This window comes from Chroicocephalus ridibundus, chromosome 3, assembly GCF_963924245.1.
Source record: "Chroicocephalus ridibundus chromosome 3, bChrRid1.1, whole genome shotgun sequence".
NCBI lineage: Eukaryota > Metazoa > Chordata > Aves > Charadriiformes > Laridae > Chroicocephalus > Chroicocephalus ridibundus.
Window position 1 is genome coordinate 40,105,728 of NC_086286.1, and position 26,873 is coordinate 40,132,600.

General features: G+C 42.5%; 2 protein-coding genes across 2 annotated transcripts in view; both read left to right on the forward strand.

Moving 5' to 3' along the window:
- Nucleotides 1-2,179: 2,179 nt before the first annotated feature.
- Nucleotides 2,180-6,508, forward strand: DPY30 (dpy-30 histone methyltransferase complex regulatory subunit). Its single transcript, XM_063328876.1, has 5 exons — nucleotides 2,180-2,319; nucleotides 2,517-2,588; nucleotides 2,680-2,727; nucleotides 3,984-4,126; nucleotides 6,275-6,508. Exons 2-5 carry the CDS (start codon nucleotides 2,553-2,555, stop codon nucleotides 6,345-6,347), a joined length of 300 nt encoding a protein of 99 aa, XP_063184946.1. The 5' UTR covers nucleotides 2,180-2,319; nucleotides 2,517-2,552; the 3' UTR covers nucleotides 6,348-6,508.
- Nucleotides 6,509-14,394: 7,886 nt separating this feature from the next.
- MEMO1 (mediator of cell motility 1) overlaps nucleotides 14,395-26,873 on the forward strand; it is a 32,984-nt gene continuing 20,505 nt past the window's right edge. Inside the window, exon 1 of the mRNA XM_063328878.1 lies at nucleotides 14,395-14,911. Within this exon, the coding sequence (XP_063184948.1) occupies nucleotides 14,851-14,911 (61 nt within the window). The 5' untranslated portion in view covers nucleotides 14,395-14,850. The remainder of the gene's footprint in view (nucleotides 14,912-26,873) is intronic.

Here is a 26,873-nt window from a genome sequence, read left to right on the forward strand (position 1 = left end):
TCCATTCCCTATTGTAGCTATTAAATACTTTAGTGATCTGCAAGCTGAATCACCCCTTCTATATTAAGCTGGCTGTAGCTTTCATTGGGACCTGTCTGTGAATGATTCTACTTAATAGTTTGGTATAAAATCAACATAGTTTAAAAAAAAAAGCCTTAAAAAAACCCCAAAAATAAACAAACAAACAAAAAACAAATCAAAGCAATGGATGGCTTTCTGCTGGCATAGTGAGATGTCCTGGCTCAGCAAGGTTTCTGATGAACACCAGAAAAGGGTGGGGGAAGACATGAAATCATGTTTTCTGGAGTGGGCAGCTGTTAGATCAGCTCATCCACCTCACTTGACTTCTCCTTGAAGACTCATAAAATACAGGAGGTACAGTGTGGTATCTCAGTGAAAGCTTTTGTAATCCGAGCAGACGAACACCACAATCATAGGAATTAGAAAGGTGCAACTACCCTGGCACAACTTACTATTGCCCAAAAGGTCCAGTTCGGAAACCTGTGCTCACTGCCAACGTGACTTCATTGCAAAACCTGAATACAACAGAAAACGTATAAGTGGGGAGACAGGGGGTTAGGGGTAAAAGGATTATTTTCCCTTGGTAGCCATTGCTACAACAAATTCAGGTATTCCAGATATAGTTCTAATAATAACATTTTAGAGTATATGATGAAAAATTAGAACAGAATGAACAGCTTACACCACCCTCACCTGTTCATATTAAGAATTTGTGTTCCTCTTTTAGAAAAAAATCTCAGCATTTTGCCTTGTGTGGTTTCACCCAGCCTCCTTGACACCAGCTAAGGTTGCTAGCACTACATACACTCAAATTGAGACAAAGACAGCATGCAGTTTGCAACAATTCCAGGTCCTTCAGCTGAGTATCAAATCTGGGTGGGACTGACTGGGCCACCATTGTTGAGCTGCACCACCGTTATTGGTCAGTTCTGTAAACGTGGTTTTGAGTTCACTGAGGTAAACACACATCATCAGTACCATTAATAATCAGACGATTACATCAGAGCATAATCTAATGAGAACAGGACATTTTCTACTATTTTTCCGCATTGGTGATCTTTTAAGAGCATCACCTAGATCATTTATCTGCATTGTTGTCACTGCAGTGAGAAAACAGAAAAGGGAATAGAGCTATTGTTGTAAAGCAAAAAACCAGTTTATTTTCCAATAAATAAATAAATATTTAGACTACAGGAATGCAACTACTTTCTCAAGCAAAAAATAAAAATCTTAGCCTAGTAGCACAAACGATACCACAGAAATCAATTCCTAATAAAAATAAAGTTTCCCCAAAGAAATCAGGCATAGATGTTCAAACACTAGTGCAATTTGTAACAGTACAACCAAAGAAGCAGTAAATTTTCCATTTCTTGATAGCTTCAAGTCAAGACAGGATCATTAAAGCCAATACCTAGAGAAAGCTGTATTTTTCTTAACACAAAGCTAGGCAAAATTAATGGCCAACAGTCATTGTTTTGCAAACTATACTCTACACAGCTCTGAAAGGTTATTTCACTAATAAAACCACCTTTTCAGCTCTAAGTTAACTTCAGCAAAGTTTGCACAAACATGCCAGTGAACTCCTCAGGCATCAAACTGCATTGATTGTCAGTAGATTTCTGCACCACAGGATTTTCAAGGGCAAGTGTTTTTCAAAGGCTTGTTTGGAGAACAAGAAGCATCCTGCCAGTTATAGCCCTGACAGGGCACCTACTAGCAGAATTACCTGCCTGCTCCCCCACAACTGCCCTTAACCGAGCCTCCTCCACCTACGCCTCAAAACGGTTAACAGAGGGGAGGACAGCGCCTCTGTTTCCGTGAAGAAAATCACTTTACAAAATAAAAAAAACCTCGGTCAGAGCCGCTCAGCATAAGGACGACCACGTACTCAAACGCGAGCCAAGCTCAGCCAGACACTGACCACGGCCCTACAGCTACCACCGCACCCCTCTCAGCCGCCCTCCGACGGTTGAGGAACCGACGGTTGAGGAACCGACGGTTGAAGAACCGCCGCGCGACCCGCCCCGCCCAGACACCCGCCTCCACGCGCCCGCCCGCCAATGGGGAGGGGCTGAGGCGGGAGCTGGAGCTGCCCGTCTGCTTCCCCCCGCCCACCCGGAGGCCGCGTCACGGGGACTGCGCAGGCGCAGTTGGCCGGGCGGCGGTAGCGCGACAGTTTCACTTACGTCAAAACAATTTACGATAGCTCTCGGTTTGCTGCGGGAGAGGCTGTGGTCGCCCCGCCGCAGCGCCCGGTCTCCCGCCTCCCCTCCCGCTGAGCCCCGGACACACGGGCGGGTGAGGCGGGGGGGGGACTCGGGGGGCGGCCTCTGCTGCGTGGGGCGGCGCTTAGGGCACGGCCGGGGCTGCGGGGTCCCAGCCCCAGGCCTGGGGGGCGGCGGGGGGGACCGGGTCAGTGATAGGCCCGTGGGGCAATATGGATCGGCTCGTCTTTCGTCTCAGCCTGCTGACCCGTTCTTTTATCGCTTTCCAAGATCACCGCGCGCCTAGCAGCTCCCGCTTCGCAAAGCATGGAGGCGGAGCAGATTATGGAGGGACAGCCGCAGGTATGGCAAGAAATGTTTGTCCGTGCATCGCGTAAAAGGAGCGCTTCCGCCTTGCTGACCGTGTGTCGTTTTTGGTTTTGTTTTTTTACAGGTTCCAGAAAATCCCCATTCTGAATACGGTCTCACGGAAAACGTAGAGGTAACAAAAATTCTGTTGCTGTAAAGTACAGTGGAAGGGGAAAAATGTTGAGTCTTGAGTGGAGCTTCAGCAAATGTATTGTTGCCAAGAAAGTTAGATGGAAACTGAACCAACAGATCCTAGATCCTGGCATAACTGGCTGTTAATTAATATATTTTCTGTTGCGTTGCTTCCATTATAGTAAGTGGTACTGAAGTAAGTAAAGAACCTTCTAACAAGGTGGGGTTTTTTGGAAGTATCCTATGATTGTTAATTATTCTGTTAATTTATTATGGCACAAAAAGCCAGACAGACTTTTATCTTAGGGAGGGGAATAGGAGTTGGTGGCATTTCTGCAAAAGTATGAAAGGGAGGGATTCTTTTCACGTGCATGTCAGTGGAAACGTTGGATCGGAATAATCCAAGCTGTCTTTAATTACTCACGCTGAGAAAGAGTAGACACAATCCATTCTTTCTGCTGTTGGTAACACTGTGGGTTAGAATAATTCTGTGGCATTTATTTAGTCTTCCTCATTGAAGAAATGCCTTCAGTCTCCCTCCAATATAAGCTCCTACCCTATGCAAAGCTTTTGCAGAAACTTTTTTTAAACGTCCTCTGTGACTGATCTCCCTGATAACTGCCTGCCTGGACGCTTCAGCTTCCACTACCGAACCAGAACTCGTTGGATACGTTGGTGCCGTGTTGGTAAATCAGTGTATGTTGCATTGACTATGTTTGGTTTACTGACAGTGGCAGGCTGTCCTTTTTTAACTACAGTTAATGGCGTAAAACAATTCAGCACTTCTTGACCAAAAGGCACGGTCTCAAAGTGCTTGACTTCAAAAGAGTCCCCTCTGTCAGGCTTCACCTGAATTTTTTGTGCTTTTAGCATTTTGTGTTAGAAGTGCATGCATACAGGAACCATGCAATTGGGACCACTCTTGTTGGTAGTTATTCCTGTCTCAGTGGTGTAGAATTTAAATCTGAATGCAATGGCAGAAATAACAACAGCAGAGATTGTGTGTCTTCTGTTTTAAAAAACTTATGACTTCCTAACGTTATTTTCTCAAAATGTAAGAGTTTAACAGAAGGCTCCTCTGGATTAATTTTTGTGCAAGGAAAAATACACACTTAAATTTTCTTACAAGTTGTAAAGAAGTTATTGCCAGTGAATTGCAGAGCAATACGTACTTTGTTTGCACTCACACTTCAAAGTAGATGTGGCTGCTGTTGCCAATGTTCATTGACCCTTTTTTTTTTTCTTTTTCTACTTCAGAGGATAGTAGAAAATGAGAAAATAAATGCAGAGAAAACATCAAAGCAGAAGGTGGATCTTCAGTCGTTACCCACACGTGCCTACTTGGATCAGACAGTTGTACCTATCTTGCTACAGGGACTTGCTGTTCTTGCAAAAGAGAGGTAAGATGCTTCAATGTTTCTTCTGTTCGTAGGAAAAAAAGTAGGCCTCGAGCTTGGGCAGTGTGTCACCTTTTCAGACCTCACACACCAGACATGGTTTTGCTAATTGTAAAAAAGTCATTATGACGGGTTTATGAACCTATGAATTACTATGACTGACCATGCAGGACGTGTTTCTCGCTTAGGTGCATATGGCGTTGTAAGAGTTATTTGCTGAATTTGTGATCTCCCAATGAGGTATGCTACTGCAAAGGTTCTGGAGGGAAAAATGTTTGTTTTTTTTTTTTTTTATTAATTTTATCACATACTTGACCTTACAGAAGCAAGGCAAGAAGTTGTTCTAGTTTTGAACAAGATTTTTGTAACATGGAATTATAGAGAATTCTGCTTACCATTTAAAAGAAAGACAGACAATTCAGGCCTGACATGCAGCTTTGTCGGAGATGAAAACACTTGCTAAAGGATGAGGCTGACCCTGCACTGTCAATGCAATAAGAAGCAAACTGATATTTTTTCCTTTAAGTAAAGATTATGCTGTCAAGGTGCCCCAAATCTCTTATCAGTCAATGTAGAAGGGTATTCTCTTTTTACCTTTCTTCACTATGGGAGGAGCTGTTCTTTATGGGGACTCATTACAGGAGTGAAGTTGGAACATTGATAGAAGAGGCTGGGGAACATATAGTGCAAAAAAAAAAAAAAGCTAAGAGTATCAAACTACCAAGGTCAAATTGTCTAATCAGTTGAGCCTATTAAAACTTCGGGGGGAAAAAGCTGAACTACCAGCTCTGCTGTATAATCTTCTGCTTAAAATGGAACTGGAAAGTAATCCAATGAATGCTATTTTTTTTTCGCTAAGGAATATAGAGATGTTCAGGGAACAGCCCAGTACATCTGATGACTATGCCTGGAATTCAGTAGAAATTATTATTATTAAACTTACAATGTTCTTGTATTTTTAATATTTTGTGTAATTCCAATTCCCCTTTAGTCTGGTAGAAAATGAGAACATGAGAAAGCAAGAGGAGTGACAAGGTGGTCAGACTTATGGAATGCTGTCTGTATACGGAGTGACTGAATAGATGATATCTAGAAAAGAGAATTCTGTGAGAGAATACATTAGGAATCTGTTAAACCACAAATAACATAGAGATGATGAATTGAGATGGATTTCTTATTATCTCCTCTGGTGCAGTAATCAAATTAAGCGAAGTAGGTAGTAAATTCATAATGAACAAAAGGAGGTGATCCTTCACAGGTCACATAATTAAGCTATATAATTTTTTTGTCTCAGGTTGAGCACATTAACATTTTGTTTGGGCTCAAGGGGCAAGTGGTCAAAGTTGTAGAGGAATCCACCCAGGACTGTTAAGAGTGCTAACTCAGAAAGCTGTTACATGCTTGGAAGCCAAAAGGATTGGTCCAGAGAAGTATCTCTGCACACTTCTTCCATTTCTTTTTTTTTAACGCTCTTTATAGGCATATTTGCTCACTGCCAGACCTGTGGTCTGACCCACTGTGGAATAAGTAAATTTGTCATTTATTCTGCAGACACAATCCAGATTAGCAGGATTCATGCACTGTAGCTGTAGGAGCGTTTTTGAAAAAACTTGCGAACTAAGGCCAGTGATCAAAAGTGTTTTTTATTGACTACTTGCAAGTTACAGCCCTTGTCAAACTTGAAGTTTTTGTTGAAGTTTTGTTGTGTTCATTTCAGTTGGTAGAAACCATAAAAACAGCTCTAATGCACAAAGCTACACAATAACCATTTGAAGAAAACAAAGCAAGACAGCACTCACAGATTAACTTTTACTTTATATAGCATGAGTTAAAGAAATAGGCAAATGCATGTAACTTCCCATGATGTTCATGCAGTATTTATGCTTACAGACTATACCCTAGGTCTAGGTATGTAACTGTTCTAGCAGTTAAGTAACATTGAACCAACAGTGACTAATACTCCTTATTAAAAACTTTTTCATCAGACATAAACTGGAAGTTTACAGTGTAACTCTAGGTAGCTGGTCATCCCTAAATCAAGGCTTATTAATATTGGGAGGAGTCGTGTTGCTTTTAAGGGAAGGTGATTAGTTCTTCAGCTACCTAATTTCTTAAAAAATAATTGCTTTTGATTTACTTTTTTCTTTACAGACCGCCAAATCCCATTGAATTTCTAGCAGCATATCTTTTAAAAAACAAGTCACAATTTGAGGACCGAAATTAACTCCATAAAAATGAGAACAATTTGGCTGCTAGACTGAAATACCCATTTGCCGCAACTTGTTTTCTGCTGTAAAAATCCTTTGGAACTATGATGTTGTCTTTCTTAATCGCACAATTTGCTTTACCTTCTGAGTTATTTAATAAAGAACACTTTACATTTAATTTGTTCCTTTGTTTTTAACTAGCTATTAAGAGACTTTCAAAATAAAGTACTGGAAGCGCGCTGATGGATGAAAGTCTGAATAATTCCATGGGTCTAAATCACCTGAATGCATGGAACAAAGGGGAACAAAGAGTGATAATGTATAACTTAATTTTATATCACACCTGCCACATGCCTACACAGAAAGCAAACAAATTAAGAGCAGTTAGAATTTATTTTAAGGAAGTACTGATTTAAGTACAGAGGAGAGGACCTGCTTCAGAACACCAGGAAATGGGTTTAGTTAAAACAAACAATTAGATTCAGCATCTGAACATATTACCTGCAGACAGGGCCCAGCATTTCAGATATTTACATTAATGAGGTGTGCTCTTCAGCATTTGTAATTGACCTCTTGTGACTGGTGTGCTGGATTTAACTGATTTAACAGCATAAAATGTGAAGGGACTTAAAAAGGTTCTGTAATTTGGTTCTCTGTACTGCTACCCCTAGTTGGAGCTTTCTTTCTCTGTCAAAGATAGAACCATAGAATATATCAAGTTGGAATGGACCCATAAGGATCATTGAGTCCAACTCCCTGCTCCTTGCAGGACTACCTAAAACTAAACCATGTGACTAAGAGCATCATCCAGCTGCTCCTTGAACTCTGACAGGTTTGGTGCCATGTCCACTTCCCTGGGGAGCCTGTTGCAATGACTGACCACCCTCGCTGTGAAGAACCTTTTCCTAATGTCCAAGACAATCTTAATCTACCCAGTAAAATACCAAGTGTTCTGATCTCCCTCCCCCCACTTATTTTGTTGTTTTTCACATTCTTAAGATCTTTTTCTGCCCCCTCATTTATTTTGACTGTAATCTCAGTAGGGGTAAAGGCCAGAGTCCTCAGGGTACGATATAAGAACCTGGAACAGAAGACTGGATCAGAAGAAAAAACTAGAATTAAGACAGTAAACAATATGTTGTGAAAAAATACTAGCAAAACATGAATATTGTAGCTGGAGAACTGGCTCACTAGGTTATTGGTAATGGGTACAGGGACTAGACACAGCCCTCAGAATTCCTATTTTTGTTTTCTGAAACTTGTAACAAGGAGCATAATCAATGTTGTTCACGAGTGCAGGATGCTGGAATCCAGATTAAGCATAATGCAGGCTTTAATAGACTGGGAGAATGACCATAATTTGTTTGAGTCACAGAAATGATAAACTTGGCTTCCAGCCGTTGCTCAATTAATCAAAATCCTGTATTTTTATTCAAATAAAATTCAATATTGCCATCTTTCCATTCCCATCTCCATTCAGTGTTTCTTAGCTAATTGCTTTAATATAGCAAGCAGTTAAACCCTTGTAAATTAAATTCCTTGCTGCATGGGTTGGAGGTTTTTTTCTGTATGACATTAAAGGCTGCATAATTTTTTGGTCATTATGCATATATTCACAAAAAAGAGACTTGGGACTCTCATTTGACTTGTTCCTGCAATCACCTAAAGATATACACTGTATTTACAGTATATTAGGTGGTCCACTGCACAAATAATATTTTCCCTTAGTTCTCTGACATCTAGATGAATTTCCTATGGTAATTTGAAGATTTTTGTTTCAACATAGCTTTTCTTCTTTAATAGCTTAGCTACATGGGTGTAAGAATGGCCAGAAGATAGATCCTTCAGAGGAAAAAACTTAACTTTTCAATTTTCTCGTAACTTGCAGGGGCTGGAATGAGATTTGGCTGTTACTCCTAGTAGGAAGGCTCTCAATATTTTACATATTTCTTTATATGCTAAGAAGGAAACACTGAATTAACATAGTACAAGAGCAGTAAGATTGGGGAACAAAATAAATTGAAAGAAACCCAAACCCCAAAAAAACCCAAGCCTAAAAAGCTCTCTTCTGGAAAATGTAGAGAAAATGTGGAATGAGATTACTAATTCTGTTGCATTGTGGTGAACACAGTCTCCATCAAACACTGACACTTAAAAAAGACCCTGTGAAAGGATTTTAAGAACAGTGTTTTGACTTCCTGGAATGAATAATAATATTTAAGTGAAGACAAGGAGACACCATAAAGGCTTGGTACTGCTATTTTTATTGCTAAAGTGGCATTTCAAGGTTTTGTCCCTAGGTGACAACATCTCAAGACTGTAAGAACTGTTAAATGGGAAAAAATAATTAAAAAAAAAAAATCTATGCCGATCCCCAATTTCTAGGTTGAGAATTTGTGCAAGACCATACAAAAATACGCAGTTCAACTATTAAATCTTCCCTGGACAGAGCAATATTCTCATACTATATCACCATGCCTGAATTCAGAATACAATCAGATTTCTCAGTTTACGTTAGCACCCATCAAACAGCTGCACAAAACTTTTACTCTTGATTTCTTGCATTCTCGCTTTCCACACAGCTCTTGCATCAACCTAGAATCTCAAAGCATCAGTACCAGTCTTAAGGTGAGCTGTCCCATGCCACCTACTCAGCTGTTGGAGCCACTGTTTGGTACACAGTGTCACCTGCTGTTGTCTTCCCATCTAGGCTAATTCAAGAAAATTAAAAAGTCATGTTCACAAGGTGATGATGTTATAAGATTTACTACAGCACTTTTTCTGTGTAGCTTCCTCCAAGAAAATAACTTGAAGCGTTACTAGCAGCAGTGAACTCACCAGCTCTAAGAAACAAATTTTAGTGATTCTTGCAAAGGTCTGACAAGTCAACAAGAAAAGTGCAACCATATTCCTTAACTTGTTAAATTGGCTCCAACAATTAGGATCTGCTGCATAGAGAATACTCTGTAATGGGAAGAAGACAGCAAGTTATTATCTGAATAATCCAGTTCTCAAAAGTAGAGAAATAATGATAAAGTCAAAATTTTCAAAGCATTTACTTGTTTTAAATTCTCCCCGCTACAAAACAATGAAAATTCTGTGAAGAGACTTGACAGATGCTTGCTATCCCAATTTAATCCAGAAAAAAGGAAGAACTGTCTTTCCGCAGGAATCACCAGTTTTGAGGGCTTCAAGATAAATGTATTTAATTTTGATGTACAAATTAAAACCCAAGTGATTTTACATTTATAAAAATGAGGAATTTGTCAATAAAATGGAGAACAGGTGTAAGGGGCTACAAGTTATTAATAGATGTGGAATAAAAGCTTGAAGAAATAATTGAAAACAGTAACTTTAGACATATGACAGACCACTAAGTAGCTGAAAGCCATCATCTCTTGATTCTTGAACAATTATTTTTTGTTTTCGCCACAGCACCCTAAGTAACTGAGTCAGTATATACTCTGAAGGGCAGTAAGATTAAGCAGTAAATAGAACAGGATACCTAGTTAACATCAAAACACACCTTCCAAGATGGCTATTTTAGATCCAATATCCAGAAGTTACTATTCAGTAACTGTGAAAGAATTATGTATGACTCATATGCAGTATTTTGAAGTCTACCTTTTTAAATGCTTTCACCGAGAACATTATCTTTTACCTTTAAGGGGACAGTGACAGAAGAAAGGATTTCCCACCAAAAGCAATTCTGATCAAAGGGTTCTACATCCTCATATTCTGAAGCCTGTTACCACCTAAGAATAAAGTTTGACTTGCCAAACCTTTTTTTTTTTTTTTTCCATCTCTGATTTATCAAGGACTTTCTCCAAAATCAGTACAGGTCTCTGAGCTATCAATTTTATTTTCTGAAGTGCTGTCACTATTGTAAATGCAGTCTGATCAAAAGAAGTTCTCTCTCCCCATCAGACTTTCTAGAAATAAAACAGCTGCTTTCAAACAAATTAAAAATCTGAAAAATTCTAAAAGATAGAAAGAGTTGAAACCAGTAGGTTGGAAAGGAAACACATGAGAAGAATCCCTATCCCTAACATGCTTGGCAGAATACAGGTTTTGATTTATTCTTATCGTTGTACTAATTACGTAACAAATTATTCTTAGCCAAGCTTTAACTTGTGTTCCCTATTCCATTTCATAGTCAGAATTCATTTTAAGAGCGACTACATAGCCTAGATCACAGAAGTACAGAATGCCAGCTGTTACAGAAAGAGGCATTTTACCATGATGAAGAAAGTATCAGCACTGCTTCTGCTAATGTTCACTATTCAAATACAGTTTTAAGTGAGGACTTAAAATGTAAATGCTGTGTGAATAACTACAGGGCAGTTTACAGCAGTGCTAGTGCAGCACTGACTAGGAATGAGTCATATTCTTCTTCCCAAAGTGCTTTTATCTTTCTTCTCAAAGTTTGCTTTGCCACTGTGCATAATAAACCAGTTTTCTGAGAGGAGCCTAAATTGACAAAAAGCTGCTGGATGGTTGCGAAGTATCTCCTGGTGAGCATAACAGCTTTCTTTTTTCTCTGGTGTACATTGAGGTATTTACAAGATGGATAATTACCCACTGGTATTATCTCAGAAGCTATTATGTTATACAGGAAGTGGAGATATTTCCCTTTGTGAGAACTTTGAAGTTGGGGGTGGGTATCTGCTTTTAACAGTGGAAGGAAGGACTGCTAGGAACAGGACTGTTCCTCAGATAGAGAATGACAGTGTGTAACGAGCAAAACCCAGAATAACAGTGGCAGTGAACAGCTCCCTAAGAAGGGAGGAGCCAGGAAGTGGAAAATGTGAAAAGTGTAATAGGAAAGCAGGTAAAATAAACCACATGCAAGAGGACAACAAGAGAAAAAACCAAGAAAGCAACAGACCTTGAAAGCTGGGCACATGATGTTATTCAAGGAAAACTAACTCACAAGTCGCTCTTGCCTCAACACACCTTCATGCTTTTCTTCCAGGTAAGGAACAAACTGCCAGCAGACATACATGTGTAGCAGTGGTCTGTTCTTCAAGGGTATGCTGACTTGGGGGATCCCTCCAGGCATTGTGTCAACCCTCCCCTGCACCTTAGGGTAAAAATGACTAAAATAGCTCCAAACCTGTTAACTTTGCCCTGTACAAAAAGCGCTCAGAATTGCAGACAAAGCAGGAGGATCTCCCAACCTAACACATGCTTCACAGTGTTCACTGAAAGCTGAGCCCAGTTTTCTCAGCCCGTGGCTAGAACCCTTCCATACCTCCATGTCCTGAGCACCAGGAAGCCCAGCACCGACATCTTCTATTTAACTGAAAAGCTGCCTGCTTTTCTGTTTCTGCCTCTTTAATGTATGTTACGTGGTACTGAGGTATGTCACCAGCCCTTAAACAAAGAAACGATAGATGATCAGGAGGTGATAGTTAGAAGTTTAAAAAGAGGAACCCACAAATCACTAAACACTTGTCAGTGGTATTATGTCCACCTGTGATGATAAGGAACAAAGCAAAAAATTGTACTGTCACCCTTGCCAGTGAAACAGCAGAAATTCCTCCTGTAGTACTATGGATGACAAGCTTTGGCAGGAACAGACAGAAACTGAGGAGGATGTCCTCCAGCTTCACTGGGCTCTGGATTGAGAGTGCTAGTGGATAACAGAGAAGGACAGAGATTCACTGGAAAACAGGCTATCGCGGTGTTTGGTGGCACATGCCACAACCTAAGGATTAGCAAAAAAAGCCTGTGTTTGCTATGACCCGTGAACACTGAGCTGCAGTTGTTCCTCTGCATGATATTATGTTTGTATTGCATAAAGTAAAAACTTCATCCTAATCTACAGCTAATCTAGGTGAGAAAAAACTACACACAAGGAAAGAAAGGTTAATGAGGAAAGCAAGGGAGAAAGACACTTGGAAGCACAAGGAGAAAAGGGATCCAACCCAAGAGACGTGCAGCAACAACAGAAATATATTTAAGAAATTTTAAAAGGCAAGCTGAAGATGAAAATAAACCACTACATAGAGACAGAAAAAAATACTTATAAAATGTTTTTACTCATTAAAACCACTACTTATTAAAACTACATTACCGCTTGGAAGTTCTTATATTTTATTTTCATTGGAGGGGAAGTGCTTAGAGGAGATGAAAGCTCTTTCTTCTAAATGGTAGAAAGGAACACCAGATAATTAAAAATTATTTTAACCTCCAATTCCCCTAAGATGTTCCTCCTAGCAGCCTCCTCTAACTGTTCTTGGTGGACTGTGGGACAATGGTGCATCAAAAACTTGAACTATATGCTGGCATGACCTTTTTTGTAAGTATATAATCACATTTATTTTTCCCCATGGACTAAAATTTATCCTCTGCTGCATTTAGTTAATTTTATTGAGGGATTAGTAGTCAGTTCAGGAACTACTCCCAGTATTGAAGTTTACGTAAAAGATTTGAGAGTTATAAATGGGTATCACAACTGCCAATATAGTTTTATGTTAAAGCAGGCAGGCTAGTTCTTCCAGTCTAGGCAGCAGTTATAATCCACATTAACCTTTTCCAACGCACTATTTATAAAATAACAACTGAACACTAGAAGGATCGATAGAGCAGTGAGGGCTACATAAAACGTTAGACATCTGCTGGGATAGTCTGTCCCCATTTCCTCATGGCAACCTATTACAAATATTATAAATTGGGAACCCCGGTCCTTATTGCCCCTCAGCTGCGTGGGGGAGGCCAGTGTCAGGAGTGCAGAGGAGGACCCTCACTGATAAAAATGACATCAGCCATTTCTCTGCAGCACGAGCCTCTTTGATCTTCAAGACATACGGTAACCGGTGCCTTTGTCCCCCCATTCCCTTTGTTCTACTGTTTAAAAAAAAAAGGGGGGGGCCCAAAAAAAAACAAACCAAAAGCTCTGTATTTTGCCTGCATTTATAATTTTGGATGGAGGACATTTTGAAGAATAAAACGACATAAGGGGGAGATGGAGAATGCGTTTCCTGACCTGGCCCACACACTTTCCACCTCACAAAGCATCGGTCTGCCTTAATACTTAATGGCTGCAGCCCCTCATCTCTGCTGTTGTGGCTTCCCTCTCTGCTGGTTGCATCTAATACGTCAGTGCCTAAAATTGCCTTTTCCCTTCCCCCCTTTTCTACTGGCCACGCTCCTCTTTCCAGTTCTGCCTTATTAGCTACTTTGAGTTATAATGTCGCCATGGCAGCAGTCCATTCATCAAGATAATAAACAAATTAAAGGGGTGGGGAAGGATTAGATTGAGAATTGGGAGACTTCTCTAGAATTGCACTCCCACGGCCCTTGCTGCGTGCCGCGGTACCCAAAGCCGTAACAGTACGGGCGGTGAGGCACAGGGAAGGAACCGTACCAGCTCAGAAACAAGGAGCTTCGGCCCAGCAAGCTCCCTGTTCTCTCGGCCCGAAATCGCCGCCTTTAGGAAACGATGCTCCGTCCCTCGAGTCGTCAAAACCCCAATTGCTCCCACAGCCCGTTCCAGGGGCAGGGGGGGAGCAGCGGCGGCACCAGAGGCTGCGCTGTGTTCCCCTCACAGCAGTGGGGCAACTGCCGGTACTATAAAGCGCCGCTTCTCTCCCGAGAACACCGCTCACCGCCCCGGCCCATAACGGGGGGGGCTCCCGCAGCCGGCCGCTCCCTCACAGGAGAGAAGAAACCCGGCGGCCGCGCGCCTCCAACGGCGACTCCGCGTGAAGCTAACGGCCACCGCTCCCCGAGGCGGGGGGGGGGGGAGGGGGGGGGAGAGGGGGCGGGCGGAGCTCCCCCTCCGTCCCCTCGTGCCATTCCCCTCCCCCCCCCCCAGGCCGGCCTCCCCTCATCTGACCTGCGCTCGTAATCTTCCCTTCCACCACGGAGACACGGCCCCGCCAATCAGCGCGGCCAGAAGCAATCGCCACGGCAACGCGGCCAGCCAATCCGAGGGGGGACTCTCCCTCTGAGCCCTACCTTCTTCCTCCGCCCCCCCCTCACCTCCCCCACGAGGCGGTGCCGCTCCATTCCGGGCTTGTCAAAGCGGGTGGGCGGGACCGGCGAGGGCTGGCGGCCAATGGCAGCGAGGCTTTTGCTTTCGAGCCCAATGGGGGAGCGGCGGCCGTACGGCCCCCTAGTTCACGGGAGCCGAGCCGGGCCAAACCCAGTTGCTGCCGCGGCCTCCTTCTCTTCGCGCCCCCCCAACCTGCCAGCGCGGAGTTGGCGGCGACAGCGGCGGCCTCGGGCTTTGTCCCAGCGCCCCCCCTCCGCATCCCCTCCCGCACCCGCGGGGCCACCGCCTGCGGCCCGGCCCGACATCGCGCCTCCGGGGGCCCGCGCCGCCCCGCCCGCCGCCGCCGCCGCCTCCGCGCGCTCCCCTCCCGCCCGCCCGGAGGCTCCGCCGGCAGCGCCGCCTCCGCCCGCCGGGCCCGGGCCGTGCCGGGGGAGGAGGGGGAGCAGCGCCGCCGCCGCCGCGGCCGGGCCCGTCCCCCACCGCCTCCCCCAAACACCATAGGCGGCTCCGGCACCAAGATGTCCAACCGGGTGCTCTGCCGGGAGGCCAGCCACGCCGGCAGCTGGTACACCGCCTCAGGTACCGGCGACGCGGCCCGCAGCACCGCCGGGGGCCGGGAGGAGGGGTGGGGGGGGCGGGGGCTGAATCAGCACTTTCCGCCGCCGGGGCCACCGCCGGTACCGGACGCGGGGAGGGGCCGCCGGCCCCGCCCCCACCGGCGCGGCCGGCACATGGCGGGGCGGGGCGCGGCCTGGTGAGCCGGTGGGGCTTTCGGCAGGCCGGTGGGGCGGGCAGAGCCGGGGCGGGGGTGCCGCCGGGCCTCCGGTGGTCGGAGCTGAGCGCACCTGCCTGCCGCCGCTACCGGTATTCCTCCCCCCACCTCCTGGCCCAGCAGCGGCGCCTGTCGCCGGGAAGCAGCGCTTGAGCGTGGGCAGGGCTGGATGGACACCCCCCCACCCGCGGGTGTTCCCGCTGTGTCTGTCCCCGCCTCGGGGGCGCGCACGGCTGCGGCCGTGGGTACAGGCAGTCTGTGTGTTGTGCTCCGTACCCGTTATTGCACTGAGTCCGTGTAAGAGCAGAAAGAATTCCGGTATTTTGGAGTGCTCTTGTGGGATTTGTTTTTGTTTTTCTGGTGGTTTTGGTTCTCCACACGCCCCCGCCCCGATGACTGGGGTGTTTTGCAGGGCTAGTGGTGGGGCGGGTGGGAAATAAAGAGGTTTATTTCACTTCTTGTAGTCCGAGGTGAGCTGCCTCTGTCTTTCCTCCCAGAGCGCTTTCTCTAGTAGCAGTGAAAAGTTAACAGAGCAGTAGTACAGCGTGAGCTCTGACCGTTTAAAAAAAGAAATATTTGCAGAAAAATAACAGAAGAAAGAAGTGGCACATCAGAGGGTGGACCACTGCTGCCCTCGCCCTCACGAAAAAGGACAGAAACCTATAGTAATGGCTGGGTAACGCTGGAGATAAGCTGTGCTGGTTTTGGGGGCAGAACTCTGCTGTTGTGAACAGGATGCGTGTCTGTAGTTTCACAGCTGTTTATTAGGGAGACTTGTAAGGGATGGTCTTCTACTCGCCTCAGGAGTAAAGGTTTTTACAAAACTGGGTGAACAAGGGTGGACGAACAAGAGGCTGTCGTAAAGAATATAGTTCAGAGGGAGAGGAGAGGTACAATTGAAAAAAAAAAACCAACCAACAAACAAAAAGAGATGTATTCAGGATCCTAAACTGACATTTGAGAAGACTAGATGTGAAAAGTCATATGTTTTCCTTGGCTATAAGAGGTGCAGTTTCCCCTCTCCTCCGCAAATTAATGAACAAAGCATGAGGCAAAAATTGAAAGGGAAGAAAAGAAATACAGGAGGGAGGGTAACACGGGAAGAGGCCGATTGTGAGATAAGTAGCTGGGCTTCAAGTGGTGGGTAGGCAGTTTCCAGACAACAATAGACGATGACTGTTTTCCTTCCGAGTTTAATATTCCAAGCATAACTGTTGTATCCATTACAAAACTGGTCTCAAGTCTTCATCCAGCATTGATGGCTTGCAATTACAGTTTTTTCCAACGGTCTAGAAAGGTAGGTAGTACTCTGTTTACAGAAAGCAAACAAGATCATGTCAAAGCTATAGATTTTAACACGTGCAAAGACATCAAAATGTTGAAGCTTTGTGGTAACACTTCCTAACTTGCTTGTGCTATTTATATTTTAATTTATGAGTAAGGCAAAAAATTGATTTGCGATGTGGAATGGCTAGATGACCTTATACTTACATTTTGTTGTTTGTTTGATATTGCACTTCATACCAAGTTGCTGCTGGATGCTTACAAATAAGAATTTTTCTTTTTTTTCTTAATTAATTTAAGAGGCATGGATGCTGTGCTTGGTTGTGTTCCTTTCCATGCAAATTCAGTGCATAATTTTGCTAGACTACACCCTGGTAAGTCTGGTGACTAGTTGGGCCAGTCCTACTTGTCTGTAATAGGACATCCAAAAGCATGTTGCTCCCGTTGCTTTTGGGCAGCCCTCTGGGTATTGCTTGTTGAGGAGGTGTGGGGTGGTTTCCCAGACACAACGCGTGCATGGAAAAAAACACAAACTGAATCCTATTGTAATGAGTTATAGTGACTGTACTTCTGACAAGTTAAGTTGTAACTGTTACAGTGTGTGTGGTGGGGGTATGTGGTTGGTGTTGCACAGACTGGAATTTTGCGAGGTGTGTTTTGTTTTCCTGTGTGGGGTTTTCCATGAACAAGAAAAGAGCATTATTTATGTCTCTTCCTATAGAGCTATTTTCTGCAGTTTACTGTAGGGTTTGTGAGAGCAGGAATTCTTCCAGTTCAGCAAGGTAGGGACTACCTGTTATTTGCTGCTTGGAAACTAATTTCTGTGTGTTGTTTAGGAGGGTCTCTGTCAAAACTCAAGAGGAAACAAATAGGGACCAAGAGTATATGTATTCACCATAGACTTAACCTAAAATCTTACTGTATTTTAGGCCAAACTAGCATGTCAGTTGCTATTTCAAACTTGTAACGTAGGCTTATTTCCTCAACCATACAATTGAAGAAAGTCTGGATTTTACCATGTGGTTTCAACCTACATAGCTTGAAGGATGGAGCTGAGGCAGGGATTAGAGTTTGAACCGTGATAGTTCTTCAGTGCATTCCCGTGATTCTCTGGGGATTGTGTTGACAAGTCCTTCTACCCACTCTCTCTGTGCTTACTGTCTCAGCCCAAAGTGATTTGCTGGGTTATACATATAAACTGATCAGCTTTTAAACTTCCCGTTACCTGAAAACTGCTCTTTTTCTACAGAGCTGAGTTTGGTTACGCAGGGCAAGTGGATACCCTGGAAACCCTCATCCTTCCCCGTAGTTAAGATGACTGCATTAATATTCTCTACCTGTCTGAAAGGGTAATGAGAAGCATGATTTTTGAAGGATGTGTTCAGATTCATTATGTCTGAAAGCATTTTAAAGAAGCTATGTGAGGATGACCTCAGTTAAACGGCAGCTTATCCCCAGGTGCCTGGTACCTAAAGGTAAAACATCAGCAAAAATCCAGGATGATGCATGGGGTCTTGGGTTGGGGTGGGGGCGGGTGTTGACTGCAAAAGTAGAGCACCCATTGCTATGCTTAAAAAAAAAAAAAAAATAAAAAATGTACCTGCAAGATCTGGATGTAGAAGTCAGCTCTGGGAAAGAAGAGCTGAGGGAGACGAGGGCAAAGGATGGATCCAAAATGCAAACCAGCTTTTGTGGCCAGAAGATATCCTTGAACTAGATTAACTGGCTTCTCTGTGGTCCAGGAGTGGAAGCAGCATCAGAGGTAAAGCCACAATGAAGTAAGAGGGAGCCACTATTCTTCATGGAGGGTAAATGTAATGTAGGTAGGAGGGTTTAGAAGAAACACCACTTCTTGTCTTTAGAGACTGCTCACTTCTGTGAGGCAGCAATTGCTTCAGCTGAAAGTAGACGCTCGTTCCCCTATTTTCTCCAGCTGTGAGACATGAACTGCTTAGGTTCTGCCTTGGAAAACATAAACATGCACTACTTACTAGTGTGAATACATCACCTAATTGCATGATGCTAATTTACTTCTTAGAGCAGGTGAGACTGGCTGGGCAAGTATGCACATCCAGGCACGTTCACATGTTAGAATGTCACATCTAACTATAAGTAAACAACTTTGTTGTTACTGGAGGGAAAGTGAGGTCCCAGGCAGAAAGCTCACTACGTCCTACTCACTTGATGAAGCTGAGAAGGGCGGCGGGGAGGGGAAGATGGGCTTCACGATGCTGTTAGCGTTTAACATCCTATGTGTTCTTCACCTTTAATGTGCTGTTATAAAGAAGAATTTAAAAGGCAAGTTCCTTAATAAGTTCCTGCAGTTGAGTTCAGTATGAAAAACCTGACCAAAATTATCGTCATATCTTCTCCTCTGGAATTCTTGGTGTGGGGAAGTTCACATTCGTTCCACATCAGTCCCTGTAGCATCTTAATGATCTTTGGATGTGGACCTGTGGAGCATTTGTCTGACAGCAAACTAACAGTGAGGTCTGTTTGGTCAGTTGTTCCTACTTAGCAGCAACACTGAAGCTTTACAGCTGAGCTTCCAAACTGAAATAGTGCTGTGACCGTTGCTGATAGTAGGCCACTAGTCTAAATAACCTATTTTTTCACTTGCAGACCTTGTTCTGTATGTCTGTTTTTTAAAAATTTGAAAGTGGTATGTGGCACGCCATCACTGCTGTGGATTAGCTGTGTATGGTGGCCACTAAAAACACTTGCAAAAAATGAGATAAAGGCACACCATGTAAATAAAAGTATCAACCTGTTGGGCTGCTGTCATGTAGATTTTTTTTTTTTTTAAACGTATCATTGTGGTGAAAAACATTACACTGATTTATTTCTGGAAGAAAGTCTCACTCCTGCTGGATTAATTCAACCACCTAGTGTCCAGACCTCTTTAGAAATTGATTTTGACCAGCAGGGGGAAGAGGAAGATTAAGGACGACTTGAAACAAAAATGGCGTAATTTTCCATGACTTTGAATACAGGACAGATACATTCCTAGATACAAAAGGAGTAGCTGAAATACAATGTGAACGACACGCTATCTCCAGCACAGACTACTTGCAGGACAATGTGTGGGTGCTGTCACCTGATTTACTCCTCCATGTGAGTAGATTCTGTAAGTGTTGGGCAGTTCGAGGGTGGTGGTGGTGGTGGTGGTGGAAATCAATCCTGAAATGAAAATAAATATTACTGTGTGTCATCATTTTTCCTGTATAGCATGCCTTTGCAAGTGAGATGTCACACATCAGGGCACTTAACACGGCTTATTCTCTGGCAGCTGGCCTGCCTTGCCTGGCTCCTGGAAGTGCTAATTGAATACTGTACCACTCTTTGTTAAAGCGTTTGGTAAGACTTCTTGTCTTAACTCTTCCCCAGTCAGTGGCTGCTGATACAGACAAAACACAAAGGTTTTTAGTAGGCTTTTCCAAATCACAGGAGTAAAATCGAATTGAGAGTGTGTATGAATAACAAAACGACATGATCTGACTCTTGCCCTGCAAAATGAATTTGTCATTGTATTAGATATGGCTTATTTCTCTGTTTTCTTTGACCAAGCAATAGTGGTCAGAGGCGTGCTTTCTGGTAGCCTATGCCAAGTTGTTTTAACTAGGAGAACCTTAATTTCCATACGCTTATTGATGCAAATTTGAGTTGGCAGAGTAATTGCTGTGTCGATTTTAAAAGCCATTGTGCTTATTGTCTTCAAAGCTATTTTTTATGATGAGCCAAGTAAATGGTCTGTCTCCACATAAATGTTTGAAGAGAGTTTAAACCTCATGGTACTCTTATGTTCAGAGTTGTTTTTCTGCTGCTGTGGCTTGTAAGTAGAACAACCCCAACGGGGGTAGACATTGACATCTTGTTGCTAGCATTTGTTAAGGATTAAGCTTCTAAATTGTTTGGACAAGAAACGCCAGAACTTTGGAATAACTGGCTGTCGTGTGCCCAGGGATGTTCAGACCTTGTCTTTCAGGCTGAGGGCTGCATGATGGCGTCTAGGTCAGCTGGAAAGGATAATGCTTTGAAGAACTTCTGCAGATCAGAAAATAAATGAAAAGGCAGTTGCATTCCATGAACGATCTGTTTAGAAATAATGTTCCTCTGAAAATAGTTGGCCACTATTTTACCATGTTTGCAGTCTCTTCTACGCCTTTGTGATAAGACCTACATTAATGCTTTCTTTCTGCCTTTGTACCAAAGACTGATTTTTCTGATGCCAAAACCCACTAACTCTCTGTTAATAGCCTTTTGAGGTAGCCAGCTTCAACATGCAATAGCAGCGTGATTCTGAGATAGTACAGCTTTTCTCACTTGCAACTTCTGGGGTTTGGGGGCCCTGGAGAGTGACATCAAAGTGTCCATTTTAATGAATCGTGATGTGATCCCAGCATTTGCGTGTTTGTTGGCATGAGCTGGAACTTCTCATCAGCATCAGAGAGCGTGTACGTGGGTTACAGCTGTTTCTGCTCTGCCAGGACGTTGCTGAATGTGCAGTCTGTTCACCAGGCCCTGCTGCCCGTGGTTTCTGAGGGCAAACACTGCTGCTGGGACGTCTGTCACTGACCCTCAGGGTGGCTGCATCCCACCTTAACTTAGAGCAGAAACCCTTCTCTGGAGTGTGTTGGATCTGAGTCTCTGCAGCAGCTGAAGTGGCTAGAAGGAAATAATGCGTGCAATATTGTGTGGTGTCGGGCTATGAATGCAGATGGGGGGTTGAGGAAGATGTTCGCTATATCATAAAAGAATCTTTTTATGAAAGTGCTTAACTCTGGTGTGCCAAGAGCCCTGGCATGTTCCCCAAAATTGGAATAACTCATCACAGCTCATTCATAAACGTAATGTACAAGTAATGAACTATCATGTTGTTTGTAGATGGTCATGGACAAATGGGTCCAGGAAAAAAATTAAAAAGCGTGTGAGGGTCACTGAAATGAAAGTTTTGACCTCATCTCTGTTGTAGTGAAAGGAGCTTTCTGCAGTAGCAGGATAATTAATGTACTTATCATGAAATCTTAATGTTGTGACACTAGCTGGAGCATTCCAAATACAGCTATTAACATAAGTTCTTACCTTGCAATCTGTGAACAATTAATCATAGTGTGTCTTGCAAATTTTTTTTAACTATTTTGCTTTGTAATGTTAAATACTAAATGTAATGTTTCTCTCCCTTTGGTCTTCTATCTTTTTTAGACATTTTATGGGGAAAGTGGATGTGTCATTGCTGGCTCTTCTGTGAATTCGTCATGGAACACAGTATTAATAGGCAGACTGTATTATTTAACATTGTACGCTACAAAAGTATACTGTAATAATTTAAAATACAATTTCCAGACTATTATTTCTAGCAGAATCATTTAAGTACAGTTAGAATCAAGATACTTCAAGTAAAGAACGTATATTCAACTTTTACTGTAAAATTGGAATTAAAAAAGCGCTTTAGATTTGGTGCAGTCCTGGTATTATTAAAATAGGCCTCCAAGGATCACTTAGTGAATACTTTCACAAATTCAGGTTACATTTAGCATGTATTAGAGACAAAATCACTTTCTCAAAGGTATAAAGCAGAAAGTAATTTGTTTGGATCGCTGAGTGACCTACCTGCTGAGGTATTTTATAAAGCGAGGTAGGTGCATGTTGGTTGATACTCTTTACGAGTGGTGTTATAGTTTGATTATTTCCTAATAACTTTCAGTAAAGGAAATTAAAGAGCTAGTGGAATACTGGAAAACTGGGACATGCGAGTGAGAACTGCCACCAAAGCAGATTTCAATCTTTCCATTATGGCTTCAGTTTTATTTTACCCCGTTCAAACATCACCTGCTGTTTAATGTTCATCTTACAATGTGTATAATAGGAGTTTATGTAGCATCAGTGTAATCTTTATTTGTATCTTAATTTTTCCCCCCAGTCCTATAGTTTGCATAAGTAAATTTATGCCTTGCTTATAGGCTGATTTCACTGTTTTATCAGTATTCCATATTGGAAGAGAGTATGTGCTAGCAGTAGAGAATGTGCCCATCAACAGGAGTTGTTGGAAATTACTTTCTATTCCTGACAAATCCTGTCCTTTGTATAGATAAAACTTGTTCTTTATTCAAGGATTTGGCTTTTGTTGCAGTGAGAAACAGATTTTTTCTTTTTTTTTTTTCCAAGTGGGACCTGTGTTCTTTAAAACAATCTTTATACTTTCTGCAATTTTAACTAAGAGAAGAAACTGGTTAGTCCTCTGTCATGTTTCAGATTGGAATTTGCCTGGCAATTGAATTACATGTTTTGGACTCGCCTTCAAAGTTGTGGAGAGAGGAATTCCCTTAGCTCCAGTTACTAAACTAATTGTGTGCCAGCCCCCAAGGTTTCACTGTTACTTACCTTGATTTTTTTCTAACATCTTACAAGAATAAAGACTTATTTACTTCTTAGTACATGTGCTGTAATATTTATTAGAAGTATTTTTGAGGCGTAGACTTTTCATCAATGGATAGTTAAAAGACAAAAGAAGCGATAGGCTCCCAAAAAAATGTTGGCTCCTACAGGGTAGGAGACTCACTTAGACAAGTAAAAGCTGTCAACTAGAAGTGTGAGAGCTGAGGACTGCAGCGTTACAGCCCCTGTGCTCCTGCATTACTTGCATTGCTGCAAGTGCTGTACGCGTACAGCCGAGGGAGACCTGAGCAGTTTTCCCTGGTGCTGCTCTGAATTTTGGTTGAGGCTTATACTCTTCCAGTAAAAAAAAAAAAGCTTTCACTGAGACTGAGGATTTGGAGCAAGCACTGTGTCTTCCCTACCGATCTTAAAAGGCAGGTTTGCACTAGCGATGGTGGCTGCTGGGGCAGGAGCAAGTTCCCACTACATTGTGTTGACACTTGGCGTTTGAGCACTTCAGCCTCGTGCGATGAGGTGAGCTTGGCTGTGGGAAGATTGTGCTGGTTTGGCTTAACCCACAAAGCCTGGACCGTGACAGCTGTAATTTGAGGTGATGAACCCAAGCGTGTGACTACCAGATGTCTTCGCGTTGTCATTCATTGGGTAACACTGGCATGCATTTAACGTGGAAGGATTCCTTCTTACTTACTCTAGGGCTTTGTGAGGGATAAACTGATTGTTAAAATAATTTATCCTTTTAGGTAAGAAATTTGAATAAATGCTGCCTGTAGCTGTATCCATAAATTTGCCTGATGGAGACTTCCAGTGCTTCCAGTTATTTTTAATTTGCCATAATTTCTGCCCGTTTCCAAAACAAAACAGGATGTGAAATATCGACAGATAATGTCAGCGTTCTTTAGTTACGTACCTATATTTATACCTTACTTTATAGGATTGAAATGCAGGTCTTAACATTATATGCTTCAGTGAAGCTCATATTTTGCCGCCTAATCTTCTTTTAATCAATAAAAGGTCTGATTTTACAGTATTAATGCTAAAGTGTATTGATCGTTGCATCCAGAAGTTGCATCCATAAGGCTTTCTGTCCTTCTGTCTCGGTTGGCCTTAACCCCCCTCCCCTGCCCTCGTGCTACCAGCTTTCCCAAGCTGGGGTCTCCACCTGCTCCGGGAGGGAGCAGGGACCTCTCCTACTTCCCACCAGTGCAGTAGGAGAATACATGGACGGCAACACTATTCCTCGCCCATGCTTGTCAGCTTAGGAGATGGGTATTTACTGCCTTTATCCCACTGACTATTTGCAAAGACTCTTTTCCAGTTTAACTTAATTTACGTATGAACAAAACTTCCCTATAAAGCTCTTCATGAAGAAGCTACTTGTCTGCTAGAATACAATTCCATATGGCAGAGCATATCTGCTGTGATAATGTGGGTTTATTTATATTTTGTATATCCAATTCAAATATTTTGACTTTAGCCTTAAGCATTGTCATGTTTGAGAAATTAGAAGGAAAAACTTCGCAGAACACTTCAACAAAAAGTTGATGCTGATTTGGTAACGAGAAAATTACAGTTGTTAGAATATCTCCCTTAAAGTATTTATAAGCATAGGAGGCTGCAGGTGGGCTATACTCCTGTCAGTTCATGTGAGTTCTGCTTGATTTTTTTTTTATTTTTTAATTTTCTTTAGCTAAAAGGTCAGGTGGATATGTTGTACTCTCCATTCTCTCTTTCCGTTAGTCCTTTGGAGAGAGAGATCTGATTACATTTTGTTAAAATAGTACAAATAAGTATCAGTTGATATGGAAACTTACATTAGGTCGGAGTTAATGATTTGAAAAGGCACCTTGTAGTTGCATTAAAGGAAGAAACTCTGGAGGCAGATGTGTTACCTGGTCCTTAAATAAACACTGACAGAATTTTCATCCCTTGGGTCACACAGATCTGTTATTTTACTGCCTCTAGGAAAAAAAATGCTTGTTAGTCTGTGAGTGTGTGTCTGTAATAGCAGAGTAAGCAAACCTGAGCGTCTTACTCTGCTACCGCACTGTAAGATCGGAAGGTTTGGCCAGATTTGAACAATCGTGGAATTTTAGGAAACTACCAGAGATTCTGAACTTTGTCTTTAAACTGCTCAGCAAGTTACCTGATTTGTCTTAACCAAAGACAAATCGCCTTAACGGCCTTCTTAATCAAAAATCCGTGCTAAAGAAGGGATGGAGGAAGGCCAAGCGCTGTGCCTCGCTGGGGAGGAGCGTCCCAAGGCTGCCTCACTTCTGCCATTGCGCTGCCTCCGGATCCTCTTCTTTGAGGAGAAGAGGTCAGGTGGGGCAGGGTCGTGTTTTGTTTTAGTCTCTGAGTAGTAGGTGTTTGAAAAGAACCAAAACAACTGTGTCCCCCCGAAGGGCTTCATTCAGAAAGTACTTTATCCTTCAACGTACTTCAGGACAGTTAGGAAGTAAATTCTTTTTTAAGTTATTTGTGTCTTCACTCTTAAGTATATAAAAATTGAAGTGGTAAGACTGTAATAGAGTACTGTTTTGTTAATCTCCTAGTAGCTTAGAAAGAGGATGGAAATAGAGATCTATTTATTTTTACTCAGCTTCCCCAACAGCCTCCATTTTCTAAGATGTCATTATCCTTATCTCTATTGAATGTTTCTGCTGCTTGTAATTTCCCCAAGCTACAGAAGCAGCAGAACAAAATTGGTGTGTGGGGTTTTTTTTGACAATTTCGTCATTTCGCAAAGTCACTGTACTAAGGAGTGACAGTGGCTAATCAGTGTCACTCTTTAGCCTTGTTAGAGTTGTAGACAGCATCCAAGACATTCAAAGTGATTGTAGGCTTAATAAAAAGGTGTTGCACTAGTTCACCTTCTTCATGTCAACCACTGAAGTCATCCTTTTTTTTTTTTTCATGAAACACATGAATTTAAGTTTTGTATAAAACCAGCCCTCCCTCCCCCAAGGTTTTCTAGAGAAACCTTTTTGGCCATCACTGATCAGTGACTGATTGGATTCTGAAAAAGTTGACATCTTTGCTCTGATCTCTAGTTCTTGTCAGCTTTTTGGACAGGTGTTAGTGAGATCAGGGCTGTTTGGAGAACTGGTGTGAAACAGTTTCAGGTATTTAATTTGGGTTTGATTTTCCTGGTAATTGGGGAAGATGCAACATGCATGGCAGAAGAAGGCAGCTCACTGCACTGTACTTTACAGCAGATAAACTCTGCTGACATACAGTTCTGTAAAAGCACAGTGTTAACTGAAAAAAGCGCATCTGTTTTTGTTAGTGATATGTTACCTGTAGCAACAGCAGCTGCGTGAGTTTTACTTGGAAGTTTGTTTTGTGTTCTTTAATATAAAGAATATCGCACTGTATTTGCCAGACTTGCTTCTTCAGGAATGGCTTTATGTCAAAAAGTTTTCTTTGTGATGGGAAATAATCAAAACCTGGGGTTTTTTTTAATGTTGTATTTCTAGAAGGCATTTGTATCACCTAATTGAATTGAGAATATTTGCCACTTGTTGAGGTACAGAATTTAGCTTAAAAAATAAATAAATATTGGATTGACCAATTATCAAAGTTAGTGTTGCCGAGAAGTTTATGTACTTGTAGTATATGTTGACTGATCAGAAGTTGTTAAGGCATTAGTATAAGCAGTGGTGTCTTCTCACTTTTAGATTTTTTTCCTGTGTATTTACAGTTTTTCCAGGTTACAGTGTGCTTTGTGTTCTGCTCTTATGCTTGCTTGGTAATAATAAAGGACTAAATACATAGCCACTGGCTGTCCTGTTGGAATATGAGGTCTTTGTATTATATCATCTTCCTGTATCGGGCTGTCTTGCTGTAGGTTGTCTTAACTTTTTACTTCTGAATTCTGAAAATCTGGTTACCAGAGGAATCAGTCATCTGTTAGCCTCTCTTTTGAGATCAGCAGCCATCCTTTCTAATGATGAAATGGTATGTGCGTCAGTCCACAGAGCAAGAAACTATAAGCGTGTGTTTGGATGTGCAGTAAACGAACTTACTGGACTAGGAGGTTGAAACTTTCCTGCTGTAACCTTCAACGTTACAGGCGTGTTGGATTTACTC